A 21080-nucleotide genomic window follows, 5' to 3' on the forward strand; every position below is an offset into this window, starting at 1 on the left:
AAAAAGTGAAATTGCCAGTAACTTCACACAATCAACAAAAAGATCATAAGTTAGTACAATGCCAAAAATTGCTTTCAGGAATTTACCAGCCTCTATTTCGTAGAAATGTTACAAACATTAAAGTGTGCAGTGGCACTCACTGTGGAAAAACTATTTCTGGTTCAAATTTCAGAAGATAGTTAATACTGCACCTGGTATAGACGTAATCACGTATAGGAACAAAGAAAAAAACTTCTACCAGTGTGAAAAAAAATTCAACATTTATTCTCAAACGTCAAGGGGAAAAAACATCAATAATACATTCAGTAGGTGCTGATCACTTCATCTTGGAGGATAAAAAAAAAAAAAAAAAAAAAAATACATTCACAATGCCTCCAGGAAAATCTCCAGAATATTGATCTTTGAAATGTAAACCCGCCTTCTCGAGTTAATGGATTAAACAGTTCAGCAGGAAAGGCACAACTTGGCAATTTGATCATACAGCAAGAATGAGGTGCAAAAAGATTTGCATTTTTGGTTATTTGCGATTCATTTCCAGCTCTCCAAGACATCAACTTGGAAAAGGTCACCACATTCCACCCTTACTCCCCCGTGAAAAAAGAGGTTTTCCAAAAAGGCTCATTGTGATGCGAACTCCAGGAAAAAAAGTCTAGAAGCTATTTTTACAGGTGTAGAACAAACCCAGGAAATATTGATGAAAGGCTTAATATCTCGAGAGCTCCTACTAATACAAGGTTTGGTTTCAGTGCATGGAACCTGTGCTGAAATAAAGTCCAACACAGTGGTCATAGTACGAAATAGGCACTAAAGCTACATGAACAAATGAGGTAGATAACTTAAATACATAGAGAGAAAGAAAATAAAAAGCTCACAATGTGGTAATACAGATCGACCATCGCTTTAGTCAGCAAGTTGTAGACTTCCACCACAAAGAAATGTTCTCAAAAACGAACACCTTTCAGTATATATAGAAGAACTTGCAAGACGTATTTACTTAATGGGCAAGTAACAAAGCAGCTGCCACGTGGACGAAAGGCTCTCCGAAAATGCATGCTTATTTCTTGGATACAATAAATCTTGGATTTTTTTTCTTTGTTCAGACAAATGCAATTTTTCAACATCCAATTATTGCTGGTAGAACTCGAGCAAGGCTATCAGATCATCTTCTTAAATGCGGAATTGTCAATTTTTGAAGATATTATAAATACCCTTACTAGGGCTTAACACTATACGTAAAATATCAAGAATGGTTTTTGAGGTGTGAACAGGTGGTTGTTGGGGTCTGAATGTCACCAGGTGCGAGATAAAACAATTGTTGGCACGCTTTAAGTTAATCTGTCCATAGGGTGAGGAAATGTAAACAATAAAAAAGTTGGGTGGGGATAAAAAAAAATATAAAAAAATAAAAAAAAAGAGTTGAACATTTCTAGCTCTAAAAAGGGTGGCAGACATTCAAGAGTGGATACCCGCATAATTAAATAGTTATCCAGGAAATACAGGCTTTGCCCAAAGCCTCTGGTAGTAGTTCCATCAAAAATATAAAGACTCCATACAACGAAGAGGTAAACAGGTTTAACCTTTGGAAATTACAGAACTTCAAGTCATAAGTCACAAGACAGCCTTCGCAAGACCCGCATCTTTGTGATAGAAGCAACTTCTATTCATTTTGCGAGGCAACGTCATGATTGTACTCTGGCCAACTCTACAAATACAACCACAAATGTTTGTACACAGCAATAGAAAATATGTCGGAGCTTAAATTCCTTCAAAATATATACATATTTACACACATGTATATGAATTGGTTAGTTCGTTCAAGCCCCCGGCCTCCTTGATCTTAACTAACGGCAATGTTAGTTTCCTCCATAAACCGTGGGAACTGCCGCTTAGACAAGTTGTCAACTCCAACCTTGTCCATTTCAGATAGCGTGTGGCTCATCCTATTGTGGCTCAAGCTACTGGTATGGCTCATGCCAGACTGCGAGCCATCCATCGTGACAGAGGCACTGCTCATGACTGAACCTCCCCCAATGCTGACCGGTAGGGTGGGTATTCCGCCGCCCTGGATAACGGAGATCTCATTGGTCTTCATTGCCAAACCACTGGTCAACACTGCAGCATACTGATTCCACACTGCTGGGTCGATGCTCATGGAAGGAGGTGCCAGGTCCTTGGGAAACATCTCCGGCACTCTGGTTTCATTCCCCAGAACAGGAACAGTGTTGTCGAGGGAAAGCCTTCGACCACGTCTAGCTGAATTATTCCACATGTGGGTTCCAACGTGAACCTTCAAGAGAACAAACAAAACAATCCATGAATTAAACAAACACAAGGAGGAAATAATAACATTGTTGGAGGCAACAATTACAATATTTCGCCATTTAGCACATGAGATGGACACCACCCACCCAAATCTCTCCATTGAAGCCAACCATGTAACTATATTAAGCTAGGTTACCTGCAACTGGGGAAGAACCGGATTTGGGATTATGCTAAGGCATATAGGTATTATGTCAGGATTATATAAACTACCAATATAACAGCACTATGCCTTTCAACAGAAGCATTTACCTGCATTAAGTCTGATTTCTACAGTAGGTTTTTCCATCCGCTTATTAGGGCACATATATTCCTAAAAGCTCTTCACATGCAACACAAACTGGCACACTTTTTTTTCTTCATTGACTGTGCACAAGCCTTAGAACAGCGGAGGTCCAGGATGCCTATGCTGCAAAAGCTGCGAAATAAATCACCACAACTGGTTTCATTGATTTCCGCTCAGCCCTTGATCAGGTTGACCGAGCAAAACTATGGCAGAAGCTGAACAAATGGAAAATTTCCAACCCTACTACTGCATGCAGACTCCTGGGTAAAGTGGAGTAGGACGCACCTCTCCAGGCGAATCACCACCACCAAAGGGTTAGAACACGGGTGCATCCTCACCCCCACCCTTCTCAACTTCTTACTGGTGACCTACTGGACAACTGCAAGCTCCGAAATTGGGAAACCTAACATTTTCGACCCGTCTGTATGTGGACGACCAAGTATTAATAAGCTGCACACCAGTTGCATTGCAGCATTTACTGGATGCCTCCCAAGAGTACTCACAGGAAAATGCCCTAAAAGTCTACTTGGAAAAAACACGAAAACCATGGCAATAAACCATACCAGACTCTGAGAAAATTACATTAGCACTTGAACACCAAGATGGCAGAATAGAAATATCTAGGAGACAACCCAGATAACAAGGGATCTTAGAATCCTCAGAAAGAAGCCCAGAGAAAAGAGGCATCACTGTAGCGTGAGAACGGAGATTCTTGAAGAAGATAGTGGCTGGTGCCATTTTAACCCCTTTACTCCAGGTACTTCAAGCAAAAATCCCTAAAAACAACATATGGGAGTGAGCTACTGCGAGGGAGAGACACAACCACCCTGGACAGCATCATCATCATTAGGACATACAGAATGATCTTCGGTCTCCAAAAATACACTTCACCCACACAAATAAGATTAGAATTTGGTATATAGACACAGACCTTTGCCAGAAAGGAGTGTGGGGGGAGTCATAAAATGCTAGCTTAAGATCAGAGTAGCAGAGCAGAGCACACTTAACTAGCATCTCTGGGTGAAACGGTCACCCCGAGAAAGATCGTCAGCCAAAGCATATCTTGATTCCTTAAAGGAGTTAGGTATACACCCCCTCTGGGAGATCTCAGCTGTCCATGCCAGGTAAAACAAGCATTGGCATAGCCAGTAGGTCTGGCCTTTGGGACCTTATAAGTATTTAGTTATGCAGCACATTATCCTTGGTACAACAACATAAAATGTTGCAGGTCTTAACACTTATAAGGTCCAAAAGGCGAGACCTAATGGCTAAGCTGTGTTTCAGAAGCACAGCAGCTCAGATGCCTTAAAGTCCCCCAGCCTGTGACATGTGTGCAAACAGGAGGTGAACAGGTTCACGTGCCAGCGAGATTCACAAGTCCTATTTGTTCCCTCTGAGAGACTTGGCCAGTCTTGCAATGTGGGGGGGGGGGGCCTCATGCGTGAGCCGAGAATCCTACACCACAGGCATGCTTAAGATCACACCGTGCGATGGGGTGACGCTGGGATACAACCCAGAGAACAAGCCATACACACCCTTCCCTTTGAAGGAGATGCAAGAATCACAGGTAACTAAGTAAATGCGGGCTGTGGACACAAGATATCCCTGTGTAGTGTTGAACACATCCTAAATATTGCCAGTCATATTTTAACCTGCCCTGTCCTGGCACACTGCCCCTATCGGACCCTTTCCGGTGATGTGCCTCCCACAAACATGAAGAAATGAAGGCACTCAGCCCCGGCTCATTTAAAGCGCTGCCTCCGATGAAAAATTCCTATTGACATTTTGTAGAGATTGGTATTGTGCCTAGGCTGCTGGTAGGAGGGGCTTTCAGCGCGATCATTTACCAGTGGTACCTGGACTAGTGAGTATTTCATAATTAAAACAAGAGAGCTATAATGTAGAAATACAGCAATGAGAAATATAAAAATGAACTTTTCAGAATGTCTGATAACTCATTGTACAGTAGGTTGACAGAACCATGATAACCTTAACACAAGTGCTGAAAAACCAGCACGGCCCCGAAAGTTAAAGCGATGCGAACTCTGGACTTTCGGTAGGGAAGTGGGCGTGGCTTCCAGGCTCAGTCCATCTACAGCGTTTACCTTACGGAGTGAGCAGTGGCAAGCGTGATAAGTGCAAACAGATGGTGCCGCTTTTCGCTCCCGCAAGGTAAAACTGTACATGCATGAGGGCTCATTGGAAACAGTGCAGTACATGCACGAGTCTTCCAAAAAGTACGGAGTGATTCCAAAAGGTCACTACAAAGCAGCGTTTGCGTAGGCGGGACCTAAAAACACTAGTCAAAGCCATCAAAGCGAGCTCCATAATAGAAGACAAGCAATTACTGGCAAAGAGGGCACACAGCTGGTTTGTACTGAACAATTATGTTGCTGTGAAACCGCAACCCTATCTCAGTGCAGGATTCAACTTTCCAGTGAAGGAGACATTTATATTTAAGATTTCGTCTGGGTATGCCAACTTTGCTTCTACACCTACTACTTTGGAAGCGGAATAGAATGTCGACTAATAGCCACCTATGTGGAATCGGGCGTGAAGACCTTCCACACACAATAGGCAGCTGCACAAGCCTACTGGAGCAGCAACGAACAATGTTCCATCCCTTTTCAATCAAAAAGGCATTTGAACCTGCAGACAGGCGGTGCTGGGCTGCTTCAGCCCGGCCTCCGTCCAATCAAATTGTCCTGGATATCATAGAAAGGAGACTGGGTCACTGCCAGTTTGCCAAGGAAAAACTGGCAAACAAAAGAAAAACGGACTAAGCACAACACTGGGGAAAGTGAATATAAAATCTACCCTACCATGACGGAAATGCTCAAGCCGCCACAACGCCTTGCCACCTGCATACGCACTAAGCACTTCAACTCAGAAAAAAGCAAAGCCGCATCCAAATTTGGCAAGTTTGCACCAGCCATGTCTATGCAGCATGCACTTCTTAGAACCCACGATCTTAAAGGACTAATTTATTTGACCAAATTGCACCATCCATATTTACACCATTATGCATTGGCACTTTAACTAGTCGACCTCTCCAACTTCCAGTGTACTTAAGACCAGGACTCGCTACAAGTTTGAGAGCATGGCAACATCAATGAACTAATTAGTTACCTCTTGATAACGTCTCACTCTTGAATTTAATACCTTTGATGCATTATATATAATCACAAAAAACACTTAGCTGAAAGATTTTAAACCATGTGTAGAAAGCCTAAATCCTTGGTTTCATTTGTAATGTTTTAATTTACTGTGCAATATATTATTACTCAGGGGATCTACCGCTGTTTAAAATACAAATATTAGTCAAGTATAGATAAGCAAAATATAAAACTGACACTTAAACGTTCTAGGAATTGAAGGAATTTGAAACTAGAGACTAAAAATCAAGTTGGTATCTTCAGATTAATTTATGGAAGCAGTGAATATACAGCAACCAGAATAGCGTGGACAATGGGCGGCCTCCATTTAATTTAGAAAAGCTCCAACGTGTACATGAAGATTTTTTTTAGAATATATATTTTATATATAGGAATTAAATGGTTACTTATTTCTAGATTTGTTTGATGAATGTTTCTCTATAATGGTGTGTATTGCTTTGAGGTTCGAATCAAAATCGTTTAAGCTGGAGTCCCTGGCTTCCAGTATTAACTCAGTGGTAGCCCCCGGAATACAGTAATGATTCAGTAGGGGAAGCACTGTTAAAAGGTTAAGAGCAATGCCTTAGAACATGCCTAGAGGCACCACATGCAGCATGAAAACACCGCCCATTCGCAGCTTAATTCAACCACACCCCTTACCAATCATGTGTATACTCTGGTCTAAAATAATCAGTCAAGGGAAAAAAGTCCAATAACACAGCCATCATTAAAGAATGCTATCCACAAAGGCTAACAGTCTACATTATTTCCACCCATTGGAGATCTTACCTGAGCCACTAGTTACTGGAAAGTGAAATTCTGCAACCCCCCCACCCCCAAATCTCTTTACTTTAGGTTGAAAGCTTGAAGCCTGTCCACAATTCTAGAGCTTACACCACTCCACCCCCTTGACATGCATTTAGTGTCGCCCAAGACCCTAGGTTGTCACACAGAAGACCACATGGACAACCAATTTTGATTTTGTATTTTAAACTTCCTATGGATATATCTTATAAACACACACACACACGTAATGGAATCAAAGGGCCTCTTACACAATTTCTAACCACCCCAAAAAATAAAAAAAGTGCATAAACATTCAGTTTTGTGTTAGTAGTATGCACAATTTATAACTCAACCGTAAACACACAGGATCATAACTAGTTTGCCCATGCTTAACAAAAAGTGTAACACCTCTAAATAGAAGTTTTCTTAGATCCAAAAAACATAAGGATTCCTTTGAATCTGACGGAGTGGAATGAGGGGTTACCTTTAGGTTTCCTTTAGTGGTAAAAGCTCTCCCACATATGGTGCAGGCAAATGGCTTCTCACCAGTATGAGTTCTCTCATGAATCTGAAGAGCACTTGCAGAAGAAAAATTCTTCCCACATGTATTGCAGAGGTGTTGTTTAGCTGATCGACGTGGGGGCATCAGTAGTGGTGACAAGCGAGAAGAATTTGCTGGCTGGCTATTCGAGCTAGAACGATCACCAAACAGACGATCAGACGAGGGTTCCAATTTTATGAGTGCTGGTGGAACTTGAGGAAAGAAGCCCGGAGCACTACTCCTCCCTGCAACAAGAAATCTCAGTTACACGTGCGCCCATAGGAGACATAACTCATTTAAATGATGTGAATAACCTCAAAGAAAGATTAATAGTGTACTTTGCTAGAAAGTCAGTGGTTCAGTATTTAAGTCAATTATGCATCACTATTACCAATGGACATAAGAAATACAGAGTTGTTTCTGACTGATATTGCCTATCCATGCTTCAAAATTAGTTGCTTAGTTGTTTAGGAAAGGGACACTAGTCACAATTACCTGTAAAGTGTTGGACCACTACACAAATCCAGAAAAATCGTGAATGGAATGTGGATGCTATGATATAGTAGCACTAAAAAGGAACACAATGCGTTTGCCAACAAAGGAAAAGATAGGATTAAACGTACCCACCCTCTGTCACTTATCTACTCTAAAAGTAGCTATAGTTTCATTCAAAAGGTACTGATCTCTTCAAAAGTTGGGAGGTTACAGTGCTAAGAATTCCAAGGATACAACAGTCAGACAAAGAAACTAATTTTAAAATTGGCTTGTTGTCTCAGGCAGCGTACAGTGCAACAAGCACCACATTCATCACCGTACTATAAACAGTAGCCAGTCTAACAGACAACAACCAGACAAAAAAACAAAAAAAAAAAAAAACATTTACATCCACATAATACATGTCAAACCACCATATATTTTATGGGAACTCACCATAGTCTCCATTTGAGAAATACAATCCTGGTTCTTCTTTTATGGCCCTCTTGCTGACATTGGCAGAAGTAAGATCCAATGCGCCTTCACCATCTGGATACATTGAGTTATCGATTGAATCGTCCATCGAGTTATCCATGTGGTTTTCCATAGAAGAGTCCATGTGGCAATCCACAGGGCGGTCTGACGGATAGTCTAGAGAGTTCCCCAGAGGCCGGTCCAGAGAGTTCCCCAGAGGCCGGTCCAGAGAGTTCCCCAGAGGCCGGTCCAGAGAGTTCCCCAGAGGTCGGTCCAGAGAGTTCCCCAGAGGTCGGTCCAGAGAGTTCCCCAGAGGTCGGTCCAGAGAGTTCCCCAGAGGCCGGTCCAGAGAGTTCCCCAGAGGCCGGTCCAGAGAGTTCCCCAGAGGCCGGTCCAGAGAGTTCCCCAGAGGCCGGTCCAGAGAGTTCCCCAGAGGCCGGTCCAGAGAGTTCCCATGGGGCCGGTCCAGAGAGCGACTTTCAGAACTCAACTGGTCATGTAAACCAACCTCAAACTTGTGCCCATTAAATACAGCTGTTTTGGAAGTCATGCTTCCATGGTGGTTGCTGGGGGGTGAAGGCACAGGAAATGATGTAGAGTCCAATGCTGTTGGACTTCGGCCATTTTGAAACTCTTGATCTCCCTCAAAAGATAACGAATCATTTGTCATGCCATCACTATCTGGTGACCCAATCCCACTAGATTTGGCACTGTTTTGTCTTAATAAGTTCAAGGATGAATTCACAATGTTTATTTGTTGCTGTAGCTCTGCTATACTAGACAAAACCCCTGGAGGGGTTTGTGTGCGAGACTCACTATTTGGGCTTGGAGGCTTCAAAGCACGACTTTGAGCATCTGGAAAGTTAGGATCATCTAAATCAAGCTCTTCCATGCGGTCATCAGTGAAACTGTTATTTAGATCTACATTCTTCTCACTAGAGAGAGAACGATCACAGTCTGTATTTTCACTAGCCCCTTCTGGGAGAGGAGTATTGGGAATTTGTCCACCCATGTGCATGCGGATATGCTGTTGTAGAACTACTGCATTTGTGAATTTTTTCTGGCAAATTGGGCAAGAATGTTGCATTTTTAAAGGGGTATTTGCACGGTGAACACCATAATGTGTTTTGAGATTTCCTTTGGTTGAAAAAGCCCGACCACAGAGTTTGCACTTAAAGGGCCGTTCTCCGGTGTGAATACGGTAATGCATTTTAAGAGAACTTTGACAGCTAAGCACTCTGTGGCAGATCACACATTCATTAGGATCTCTTGTTGATCGGTCAATGTTCTCAACAAGTTGCTGCAGCTTTGATGTCTCAGATGCTTGGTCATTTATATTAAATCCACCAAAAAAGCCATTAGCTTGGGGTGGATTAAAGTTCTGCTGCTCGGTTGAAGAATGATTACTGGCTGCACCAGAGGATGACCCACCTTCACTGCCAGAAGATGGTCTGGACACCACATTGTTCGAGAGAGAACCACCCAAAGAATCCTTCATGCCTGCTATGAGTGGAGCATTCTGGGAAAGATTCAAACCAATGGGCAGAGGAGTTAACATAGGCTTAATATCTGCAATTACATTGGATTCATCCATGGGCACAGACATTCCATAAGGTATGCCATTGGGGGTAGGAACATTATCAAGATGCTCAGGTACTGGGTACGGATTCATTCTAATATAGGGATATTTGTCTCGGTGACGCTGAAAATGAACTTTAAGGTTTCCTTTAGTTGTAAAACGATTGCCGCAAATATTACACTTGAAAGGTCTTTCACCAGTATGAGAACGAAGGTGTATTTGTAGAGCACTATCATTGCCAAAAACTTTACCACAAAACTTGCATTTATGCCTAAAAAATGATTCTTCTGTATTTGGTTTCTGGTCAGACACACTTATGTTTGGAGGCTTTCCTTTTCGTGAAGAGTCTATTGTGGAGGGAATTGACGTAAGTGGATTTTGAGAGGGAACAGAGCTTGGTGACTGAGGTAGCAAAGGGTTTGGAAATCTTGAAACATTACTTTGAATAGTTCTATTAGACTCTTGCTTGAACAAGGATGAAGGAAGTCCAGCAGGCCTTGTACTAAGGGGTGGCACACTTGTGCTCGTAACTGGCACTTTTATCTGTCTTAAGGCTTCCAGTGATAGACTTTGGTTACCAGCTTTCTGTCCCATAAGAGCAACTGCAGCAGACAGCTGCTGTGACAGGTGAGCACCCAATGCTTTCAGTGGGTCAGAAGCAGCTGAAACAGATGGGTGTAAGGCATGAGGGGCCATCATTGCAATTTGTATGCGAATTTGCTCAGTCAGCTGAATCTGTTGAAGTTGCTGCTGCTGCAGGCACACAAGTTGTTCAAGGATCAGAGGAATTGCGTTAAGACTCAATGTGGATGCTGAAATTGCATCTGCTGTATGCTGATTTACCGCCACCTTTGTGCCTTTTATAGTCTGCAAAGTAACATTAGTGTTCGGCACCTTTGGTTTTGGTATGTGGCTGAGAGCAGGTGGAGACTGGTGCAATGGTGGCGACACATTCCGATACGCGCTCCCTTCCGATGAGATCGGAGTGGGGGAAGATTCTTCTTTCACATTCGCCACAGCCAAATTGGACCGCTCAAGCTGGAGGTCACTTGCACCTGGACTGTTCATACCATTAGGCAAATGACTAGGAGACGATTCTGGGAGATTCTCAGTGCACAGCGCTTCTTCGTGGTAATTCGGGATCAGCACAGGTGGGGTCTTGGAACAACTTTTCTTATGCTGAATGAACTGGGACAGATCAAAGAACTCAGCAAAACACCTCTCGCAGGTGTGATTCTCTTCCATTCTGCACCGCTTTGCGCTCATTGTGCAGTCGCTGTCTGGTCTGCTCTCATTTGGTTCACCTGAAAGAAACCAAAGGAGAATATCAGGAAAAGTACATCAAAATTGGGCCGTCACCAAAGCATGAACACATTTTCCATTTCAAGCAAGTCTCACTTAAATTACTCATCAGATTGCTAATCCAGAACACCAAAGACAAGGATCCCTGATCTTTTCAGAAATGAGAGCTACTTCTAATCAGTTGGAATGGTTTTGAACTACGTAAAACCCAGTAACTAACTTTAGCATTGTTAGTAGACACCCCCCTCGCCCAGGTTTGTAAACTTTAAACCTAATGTTCAGAGAGCCCAATACTATGGTTTGAACAAAATACTGAAAATAGGGGTATTAAGCTAGGCTGCCATGTGAGTCAGAGAGTGCATGGTTTGTAGGGACACATGAAGATGTGTGAGAATGAATGGGATGGGTCGTGTGTACTTGTGGCACAGGTCATACCTTTCACCATATGTGGCCCTGGCAAAAAGTACAACACAAACATTTTTAAACGTGAAAAATGTAAAGTGCAGAAAATGTTACAAATATTTTTGCAGAACGTTTTACTGCATTTTAAATTTCTACCATTTAAAAGAAACATGGCTGTATTTTTCAGTTATAAATATGGCAGCATGTTTACCAACCCCTGGGAGCAAGATTCATGCTGTGTGCAAATGCAAAACTTTGAAATGGAGAAAATTCAGTTCAAGATTTAGCTTTGTGTTTATATGCATTACATGAAACTCATTTTAAGTTTCTGTCATGTGCAAGTGTTTTTACAAACAGGCCTATTACTCCCAGTGTCCCATAGATATGGTGCCATATTTATAAGAGTAAAATACAGTTCTTTGTTTAAATGTGAGGAATTCAAAGTGAAAAACATGGTTCATAAAAAATTAGGACTTAATTTAAAGTAGAGAAAAACATTAAGACAATGTTTCATAGAAACATTTTGTTTCACTTTAAATGTCTCATTTAAAATAAAAAGGGCTACTTTTCTGTATAGGTAATGGACTGTATCTACCAGCCACAGGGAGCAAGATGCCTGCTGTGTGTAAATGTGCACTTTGAAAATGAAGAAAAATTTAAATGAAGAGTAGTTAAGTAAATTAATTTTAAATTTTCTCTCAATTAAAAGCATCCTGAAATATGTTGTTGTTTTCCTGCTCTAATACGGAGCTGGGGGGAAAAAAAAAAAACAGACTTCTTTAAAAGTTAAATATATCAGTACTTCAGTTCCTGATCCTCCGAGACCCACATGGGTCATACATTTGAGTGCAGCACTGCTCATCATCACTCTGCAGCCTGATAATAATGTAAAATAAACATAGCCTTTTCTTAACTTTAAAATGAAAGCAACACCTATTTATTGCAGTTCCTAGTTAAAAATGAACTCAAGGCTGGGAGGTACTCGAAGGGTACTGTGAGCTACTGGTAGCTCGTGATCGACGGCTGGAGAGACATGTTATAGATACTTTGAACACCCTACTGGTATCCACCGCTATAAAGTCTAACACTGATATTCTTAGCGGCTTACAATACATCTTTAAACAGCTTCACCAGGACCCAGCTGGTGCTGTCAGCCACTCCCATTATATAGTTTCATGAGCCCTCTTGAAGACTACATGGAACACTACTCCCAATACTCCCTAGAACACCAGTTAAACTAGCACTTTCATTTCTTATGTATAACAAGCCTTTTTGCCAGTGATATGAATAGGCGTATGAGACACTAGTTTCCTATAGGGTGTAGGGTAAATAGACTGAGAGGACAGATACAGGACAAAATATAACATGGTCCGTTTATTCACATATCATGGATTAAACTCAGATCTGTGACTGAGGCTAATTGTTTTGCCATTGTGCAACATTCCGTCCATCATCTTGTGTGTTTTGCTGTTTATTCACATAAACAGCCAGACCATATATTCTCACGTAAACACAATTGACAAGGGGTTTCAATGGATGCTGCGAACTACGGGTTGGCATCTTGAGTGACTTATAATAGGTATTTTGCTGTCACAAACCCAAGTAGGAAAGAAATCTTTCAGGGTCTAGCTCACCACTCACTAACCCACCATGGCTTATTTATTTAAATCGTTCGGAAAGTCTTACAGGCCGTTTCCAGTTACTCATGCACTTGCCCGTTTCAAAAGGGACCTGAAACCCCATCTCCTTAACAAATACTTTCCTGACCAACGCCAACCAACCTAGACTTCAATATCAGAGTTTACTTCTCTCTTGACATTCAAGGATAGTTGGTGACCGGACTATGATAACCACCTTATTTTTCATGCTGTATTTTTTTTATCCCTGGTTTGCTTTCTTACTGCCTGCTTACTATGTAATGCAATTTCCGTCTGCTTTATTATACAGGATGTATGTAAAGCGCGCTGATACCTTCGGGTCTAGTTAGCGCTATAAAAAACTTTAAAAAATAAAATAAAAAACAATTCACTGGTTTGAACGTTTTTGGGTAAAAGTATGATTTACCACATTAGAGTTTGACTAACACACACACACACACACACACACACACAGTGCCTGTAAACAAATAAGGGTTTTCAAAATCAACACCCGGAGAAAGCTAGGCACAGTTTAGGATGGTGGTAAAATGAAACCAGTTTAGATGTTGGTGACAAAATAATTTGCGATGCAGGGGTGGTAAAGACAGGATGTTACCTTCATAATAATGTAAGTATTCTTTGTGGCTCTGGGGCAAGCGCCCGAGCACGTCACTAGGCCAAGCTCCAGGTGAATCCTCAGATGCTACACCATTAATACAGAGATTAGCGCCTCAAAATGGCGGCACGGAGCGCAGTATTACTAAACCGGTTCTGTAGTATATAACACTGCTAGCTCGTAGTCCTTTTAAAACAGTCTGTCCTGCTGTGCTAATCTCACGTTTGTTATTGAAATCACGTTTCCTTATTGCTATGATTAATGCTCGTGTTCTTGTGGCCTGCTGGTTCCCTGGTGTTGGTTGGATTCTTACAGACACAGTATGGATTCCCTAACCATATGTAGGTGCGCTGCTCTAGGCTGGTAACATTGTGAGCTCTGCAGCACCCAACTAGAAGTCAAGCAAGTGTGGATGGGTCCGGTAACCTAAGGATGTAGTTAGTCAGTCAAAATGAATCAACACACACACACACACACAACCAACCACTTTACGTGCAGTGTAGCCTACAATGCTTGTTGCACTGGACGAAAGGCCGTTGTTACCAAGGAAGAAGTTGAGCACCCTCTCGACAGTATCTACAGAAAATGTACATTTTCCCGACCAAAAAAAATTCTATAGGGATGAAAATGTTTTAAGGCAAAGGTGGGAGTGTGTTTTTAGGCACAGTAGTGTTGCTCCAAAATGCACAGCAGTGGCCAGCGTGAAATTGATTTGTTCATGTTGGAGGGTGGGGGTGGTGACCAGAAGGTGAACCCCACTGCCAGGCACTGCTCATGCAGCCAGCACCTTCACAGGGCAGTAGTTTAACGCCACCAACCGCACTGTTGCGACTTGCAGGACAAACGTGTCCACCAAGAACAATTTATCGCCCGAGTGGTTTTAAATCTGCAAGTGACAGACATGTCCCAGCTGTGGGCGCAAGTTTTGGGGACCCACAAATGACTAAGTGGTCAAACCACCCTCGTGGGTGAGGGTCAGTAGGCTTGTGGCACCCCCTCCATACACAAATGTATGCACAGTCCAATGCCCCACTCCATCCGCCACGTGCACTGACAGCTGGTAGAGTCCGCATGGTGTGGGAGCGAAATTAGTGTTTCACTAGTGCCTCCTGCCAACGATCATATGCAAAAGATGCCCCCAGAAGTTCTCTTCAATTAACGCAGTGTATAAAAAATGAATTAAAAAAACACACAATTACTCATTTGGGCATGTGTGTTTGCCCACGTATATGCATTTGTCTTCACTAATTATTATCGCGTCCACAACTGAAGCTTATAAAGGACGACAAACTAGACACTCAATGTACACAAAGTCCCACCCCCACTGGCGGCCAAGGGAGCAATACAAGGGGCGTTAAGGGAGGTTTAAAAATAAGGAAACAATTGGAAAGGCTCATGTTCTCAGCAATGATTGATAGACACCCAAAACCTTCTGTTTTCTTCATCTCTCCACTCAGTCTGTGGAATGTTATCTCCCAGCATCTGATATCCAATAAGGCAGAAGAATGCAGTAAAACTCAGCAGGGCTTTCAGATGCAATCACAACCAAATGGGAAAAGCAGGCAAAAAAACTCTATATAATTGCAAATGAGGTTGGTGTTTACAGTTGACAAACCAAGCACTGCAGTCAACTTCTCAAAGGAAACGGGAGGGGCCATAGACCATCCCAACGACTTATCTTACAACTTAAAAAAGCCAGACAAGAGTCCACCATGAGAGATGAGGGGAGAGGTGTTGCCATCCTTCCTTATATGTAATAAATAATTTTACAGCTATCGAAGTGAATGGAGTTCTAAATGGTTCGATTAAGTTAAATACACACAATTAACTAGTCAGAGAGGGTTCACCGTAATTATTTTTTTCCTCCCCTTTTCTACAACCGTGGCGTGTAAAAAAGCTATGGCAAAGGCAAATCAAAACTTCCAGTGAGCCATGTTTACAATAGGTCTACAATGGAAGCGATACTTCAACTAGAGCATCAACAGTCTATGTATAAACTCCGGACTTTACTCTAATGAAAAAGTGCCTAAACGTTCTAAAATAAGCTTTATAGCACAAATGTTCGATATATAAAAAAAGGAAACGATTTCATACATTCAGAAAGCGAAGAAAATACATTTCCTTCTCTTCTTTCAAAAAAGTGTCCAAATCCCTAGCCGGATTAACCTTTTGCTACAGTTTTTAAAGAGTTTTAAGAAACGAAGTTGCTAAACACCGTGTCAAATCTTTTCAGATTAGGGCAGCAGACACCCGCTGGGCCTCGTGCTGAACACCAAGGCAACATCTGTCCGAGGCCGCTGCCAAGCGGAGGCAGTTTAACCCGGGCGTCTGGCCAAAGCACCGCGCATGCCCCGACCCTCCCTCACGACGCTTTGTACTGGGTCAAGAAATGTGGATTGGTCTGGTGTGGACTAAAGAAGGAATACATTTTTTTTTTAGCACCCACGGTTGTGTTTGCTAGATGCCTAGCCCCGTTTTAAATAACTATGAAAACATCCCCACCTTACCCTAGACGGACAACAGAGGGCTCCAGAGGGACAAGCTTAAAACAGCAACCGCACTGTTGGTAACACCAACTAAGCTCATATGCAACTTCTTTTTGCAAGGACCTGTAAAGTCCACCTGGAATTCCTTTCCTAACTGTATAGCGAATGTACCTTTTCTGTGAAAAAATAATAAAAATAGCTTGCCATAAAAAAAAGTAGGTGATGACGTCAGGTTTCAAAATGTAGCCAAGTACAACATTAGGGGGGGGGGGGAGAGGTTAGAGTATAGGTAAAAAGCGCATGGGAACCAAAAGCTAATCTACCAATTCACTTATGCACACAGTTTACCAATAGCTACCCATCAATTATTGTTACCACGGCACTGACAAAGTGCGACACGCGCCCAAGTATTCAGACCTGGGACATAACACGCGGTGTAAGTTCAATATTAGTACTTACAGGCGGGAATGTCCATATCCCAAAACTCCGTTGCTGCCAAAACGCTGCAATATCCGGTGGAACGGAGCATTACCGATAGATACTAGGGTCATGTATATAGCTATTTCGGAGTGCGCGCTGCCATTTACACGTCAGAGGCATCCACAGAGGCTGGCTGAAGAAAAAAAACGTCAACAGCGGCATAATAAACCGAGCAGCACCTGGAGACAAGTTCTTCAGCCCAGCCCCTCCACACCGCACTTAACACTAATACGGTGTTTAGGACGAGGCTAAACATCCCAGGGCCCGCTGCCAAGGTCAACTGCGCGAGGACCCCAATTGTGAGATGCCTGACAGCAACTTATCACCCAGGGCAGGCGGAAGGGTGGGAGGTGTGGAGCGGCAGCAACAGTCCTGTCAAAACGCCCCACGGTGCTGCTGGCGAACACGAGAGCGGAGGATACAAGAGGGGTTCGGTTACACGTGCTCGAGGCGTGGAAACATGCGACCATTAACGCCCCCACAATATGTAATACTGGGAAGTCAGCATCTGCGCATGCGCAGGCCGCGGGAAGCAACAGAACATGACTGCCCCTGGGGGCAAAATGCAATAGACATGCTTATCCATCAACTCTATACCTAAAGAACCCCCCCCCCCCCCCACCACACACACACAGCTTCTGCCTTTGTGAAGGGGTCTCAGAGACCACTTGAGGCAACTGGGCAGGTGCAGAGAACCTGGACCTCTGGGTACCAGCATTTCTCAGTGGAAAACGGGTGTCTTGGGAGAGTGAGGTAGCTGCTCTTTAATACTGCAACGTCGAGAACTGCTGCCGCCTTGGCCGTCATGCTAAATCTCCAACTTTACTTATTTGATGGTCAGAGTTTTATTTTTGAAGGAAGGTTAACATATACAGCTGTTGTACGGATCCCACCGAACTTGCGACCCCTCGCTTCCTATGAGCATCAGAATCGAGAATACTGTTCTGCTAATGGGGTGTGCCAAGGTCCGCTTCCAGGTTGTGAAATTAATTTGTGAAGCCCAATTTGGCCTCGATGTGGGTTAGACCGGGGCATCCCGGGACTACGAGTCCCAGAATGCACAGAAAAATCCTACGCTGAAGCAGCGAGTCACAAGTGGACTTTGGACACCAGGCCAGCAGCTGTAAAGTGAATGGGGTTAGATTTAATGTTATCTTTTTGGTGTGGGGGTAAAAGTTCCAGCATGTTTGAATGCGGATTGAAAATACAATAGCGCCAACAGAAGCGCCCTCAAGAAGTGGGATCTATGGATGGCAATATGCGCTAGTTCATGTTACTCACCAGAGGCGGGGCCAATGATCTGCACGCTTCTATGACCCGCCCAACCTCCCCCACCCCACCCCACCCCACCCCACCCCACCCCACCCCATGTGTCCACAGAAGGCACCAGTCTGATCGAAGATCTGCATTGCAGTCTAGACTTTAACACACACACTATTGCAGTTGTGCTAGGTTGTTGTGATGTGACCCGCTAGTGGAACCAAAGCAGCCCGACGATCACACCAGTCCCCACTAGCCATAGCTCACACTACAACATTCAGGTTTCAACCCATTTCTCTCGCTAGCTCTTCAAACAAAAAAAACCCAAGCACAACTATAGCACACAACTGTTGGACCAGTAAAGTACATGCAACATCGGGGAAAATACAAATAACCGAATTGCTTTACTAATGTACCGAACGCCCATCGCAGGTGTGTGATATCGTGCAAGAGGAGAAGTATTTTGAAAACTCAGAGGGCGGATACAACTTTAAATGGGCGTTTTAGAGGCTGCATTCCATTTAACACTTGCATATAAACTAGAAGCGTTTTGAGTTAGAGGAGCTACGCTATGCAAAATGTAAATATCTCCTGTGTTCACGACACTGTGCCCCTCGGCCAAAACCCTTTCAATCGCTAATTTACTAACAGCAGTTGACCAGGAAGGGTCACTCACACATTAGGAAACGATACGTATCTGACTAAACAAGCTAGCCGCTAGGTGGCGCCAGAACGCAATATATTTCCCACAACCTACTATACTAGTCAATCAGATACAGCAATGAGTAGAAAAACAACTGATAACCTATAAAAGGGAATCGATGAGTTAAAAAATATGTATACCAGGTTTGATCCGATAATACGTTCTAATAAACTGGGAAAGTTTCAGTCCAGACAATCTTCAAACAGTGTTTATTTAAGACCGAGTGCTACTTTTAGAGCGCAATAAAAAAATGAATATTTTAAAATAGGCGAGTTCCCCTCGCGCTCACTTTAGACGTGGAATAAAGTAGTGTATTCAGGAGTGCCTGGCGGAGCGGGTTTGTAATCGCCCGCCATGGGAGGTCCAGTTCAGGACATAGAATAGTTAACCAGTCTTCTCCGGCTCCAAGGGGCGATCTCCCACCGCGGGTTGCTATTTACATTTGAGAAACATTACCCTCTTCAACCCCCACCTCAACCAAACCACACGCAGAAAGAGAAGAAAAAAAAGTCATGCATTAAACATGCAATTTATTGCCTTCTGGCAGCTTGTTGTTTCACTCAACGCCATTAACCGGACCTTCAAACATGCAGATTTCTGATGGAAACTGACCCACTGAGCACAATGGAAATTAACAAAATATTTGCAACTGTGGAATCCTACGCACCCAAGAATATTTCCGATTAATCGCCTTTACTCTCGTTACCTTTATGTCAAATTACAATTAGACGAAAATATCCAATAAACCCATAGTGAAATAATAGGAAACATTTCCGCTTGACTGAATGAACTCCCGTGACCCTCCCCCCTCACCCCACCCCTGTAATCCGGGCCCACCCCATGTCCTTCCATATTTTCTCAATCTCCGGCCCTAAAACCGGTCCTAGCCTGAACCAGCAAATTACAAAGCTTGGTCTGATCAACACCGGATCGATCTAGCATGCGCACAGCTAAACTTTAAAACAATGGCATTTTAAACACACACATACACTTTACACATGCAAGTAAGTGGTGCTTACAGGAATCCGCACTGTAAATGTGTTTAACATACAACCTCGCGGATGCAATGGTACATGTAAACTTAAAATTTTGCGGACTTCTGAAAATCCTTATACGAAAGTGAGCCTACTAAATGTTGATATTTATCTATAGCGCCTCGATTCTGTGTTACTAGCGCTTTATAAATCCATTAATACTGCACCCATAAGCGGTTCACTAAAAGTACGCACAAATGCCGTTAACAATTAAACTATTTGCGAGGTTAGATGTTAGCATCCAGTCACATTATAGTTCATATCTGCAAATTATCAAAAGTCCAGCGTTGAGAGAATGGATGCATGTGCGTTACAATATAAACCGATCACAACCAAATATATATACACACACACACACACACACACGAGGATCGTAGCCAATAAGGGTTAATAGAGCTTCTCTCGCTCCCCCAGGTTGGTATGAACTCTGGCGGATGTCACCCCCTGGCAATGCCCCCAAGACCCCCGAGGAATCTCGACCCGCAGACCATCCGCTCATGGGGCTATTTTAGGAAGTCGGAAATCAAAGATGGCTGGAGGTCAGGGAGGCAACAGAGGTCCCAGGTCGTTGGTGATCCGAGGGTGCCCAGAACCCGAGAAGGGAAACTTGTACATGGTTGGGAGGGGAGGTTTAGGGTGCTGGCTATGGGGGCGCTTCCGCGCAGTAGCTAACTTTACAAAAGGAGCTATCCATCCCGGGTATACCCCTTAAATGTACGGTGTGTGCCCACCCGGATCCGGGGTCAGCAGCGAGCACCGTGCTCTGATCGAACAAAAACTCACCAAACCCCTCTTCACACGTATTTACAATAATAAAAAAAAAGTAATAATAATAATAATTCACTATAAATCCCCTCAAAACACTGCATGCAGATTTTATTTTCTAAACACTTAATTTGATTGAACACATTTTTCCCAAACTCGATCAATAATAGCACTTTACCACTAAATTAAAAATAATATAAAATACGGTCATAGTGCAGGGGTTAGCTGTGAGGTCATGATCCTGGAAACCCTCGAACTCTGATAGAGCTCTGATAAACTGGATAAAGTAACCCCATGCCACCTGAGCGCATCCACAGTTCCAGTTGCCGCGCCCGTACTCACCCCCAGCGGCCGGCTCCGGTGCCTCGGAGTGCAGGTGCTGCGGCTTGGCCTGTTTGCGCCTGGACATGATGCTTCCAGCCGCATCGGGAGCTGCCCCCCAGCAGCAGCACTGCCCCGGCTCACAGCCGCAGATTCCACGAGTTGGGAAGTCGCCCCCTTCACCGGGACCGCGCATGTCAGACTAATTATGATTATCAATAATGCATTGCGATTTATCACGGCTCCCTGACAGCTGATTGGCCTGGCTCCAGGAGCTTCCCTTGATTATTCAAAAGAGGTGCCATTCATGGATCCGCCGCAGGGCGCGCTGGGGATTGTAGTTGTTGCTGGGATGAAAGTGACCAGGCGGCGTGTGAACTTCGTGCTCCCGGGGTCTGTCCTATAACCAGAGCGCGCGGACAGGACTGTGGGCGGACATCACACATAGTCCCCCCAGCAG

The 21080-nt window shown here is 43.5% G+C and overlaps 1 protein-coding gene across 1 annotated transcript; it reads right to left on the reverse strand.

The window, feature by feature from the left end:
* Positions 1–239: 239 nt before the first annotated feature.
* SALL4 (spalt like transcription factor 4) lies at positions 240–20821 on the reverse strand. The gene is made up of 4 exons (XM_078652050.1): positions 20642–20821; positions 8018–10918; positions 7031–7332; positions 240–2287 (listed from the first exon to the last, which is right to left on the reverse strand). The coding sequence occupies exons 1-4, from the start codon at positions 20814–20816 to the stop codon at positions 1838–1840; spliced, it is 3828 nt and encodes a 1275-aa protein (XP_078508176.1). The 5' UTR covers positions 20817–20821; the 3' UTR covers positions 240–1837.
* Positions 20822–21080: the final 259 nt, after the last annotated feature.

This window comes from Lissotriton helveticus, chromosome 7 (genome assembly GCF_964261635.1).
Source record: "Lissotriton helveticus chromosome 7, aLisHel1.1, whole genome shotgun sequence".
Taxonomy (NCBI): domain Eukaryota; kingdom Metazoa; phylum Chordata; class Amphibia; order Caudata; family Salamandridae; genus Lissotriton; species Lissotriton helveticus.

Coding starts and splice junctions, on each gene's coding strand:
- SALL4 (XM_078652050.1), bottom strand. CDS start 20,816: ATGCGCGGTCCCGGTGAAGGGGGCGACTTCCCAACTCGTGGAATCTGC. Junction 10,919..20,641: donor ACCGGAGCCGGCCGCTGGGG/GTGAGTACGGGC, acceptor GGTTTCTTTCAG/GTGAACCAAATGAGAGCAGA. Junction 2,288..7,030: donor CCACTAAAGGAAACCTAAAG/GTAACCCCTCAT, acceptor GTTCTCTTGAAG/GTTCACGTTGGAACCCACAT.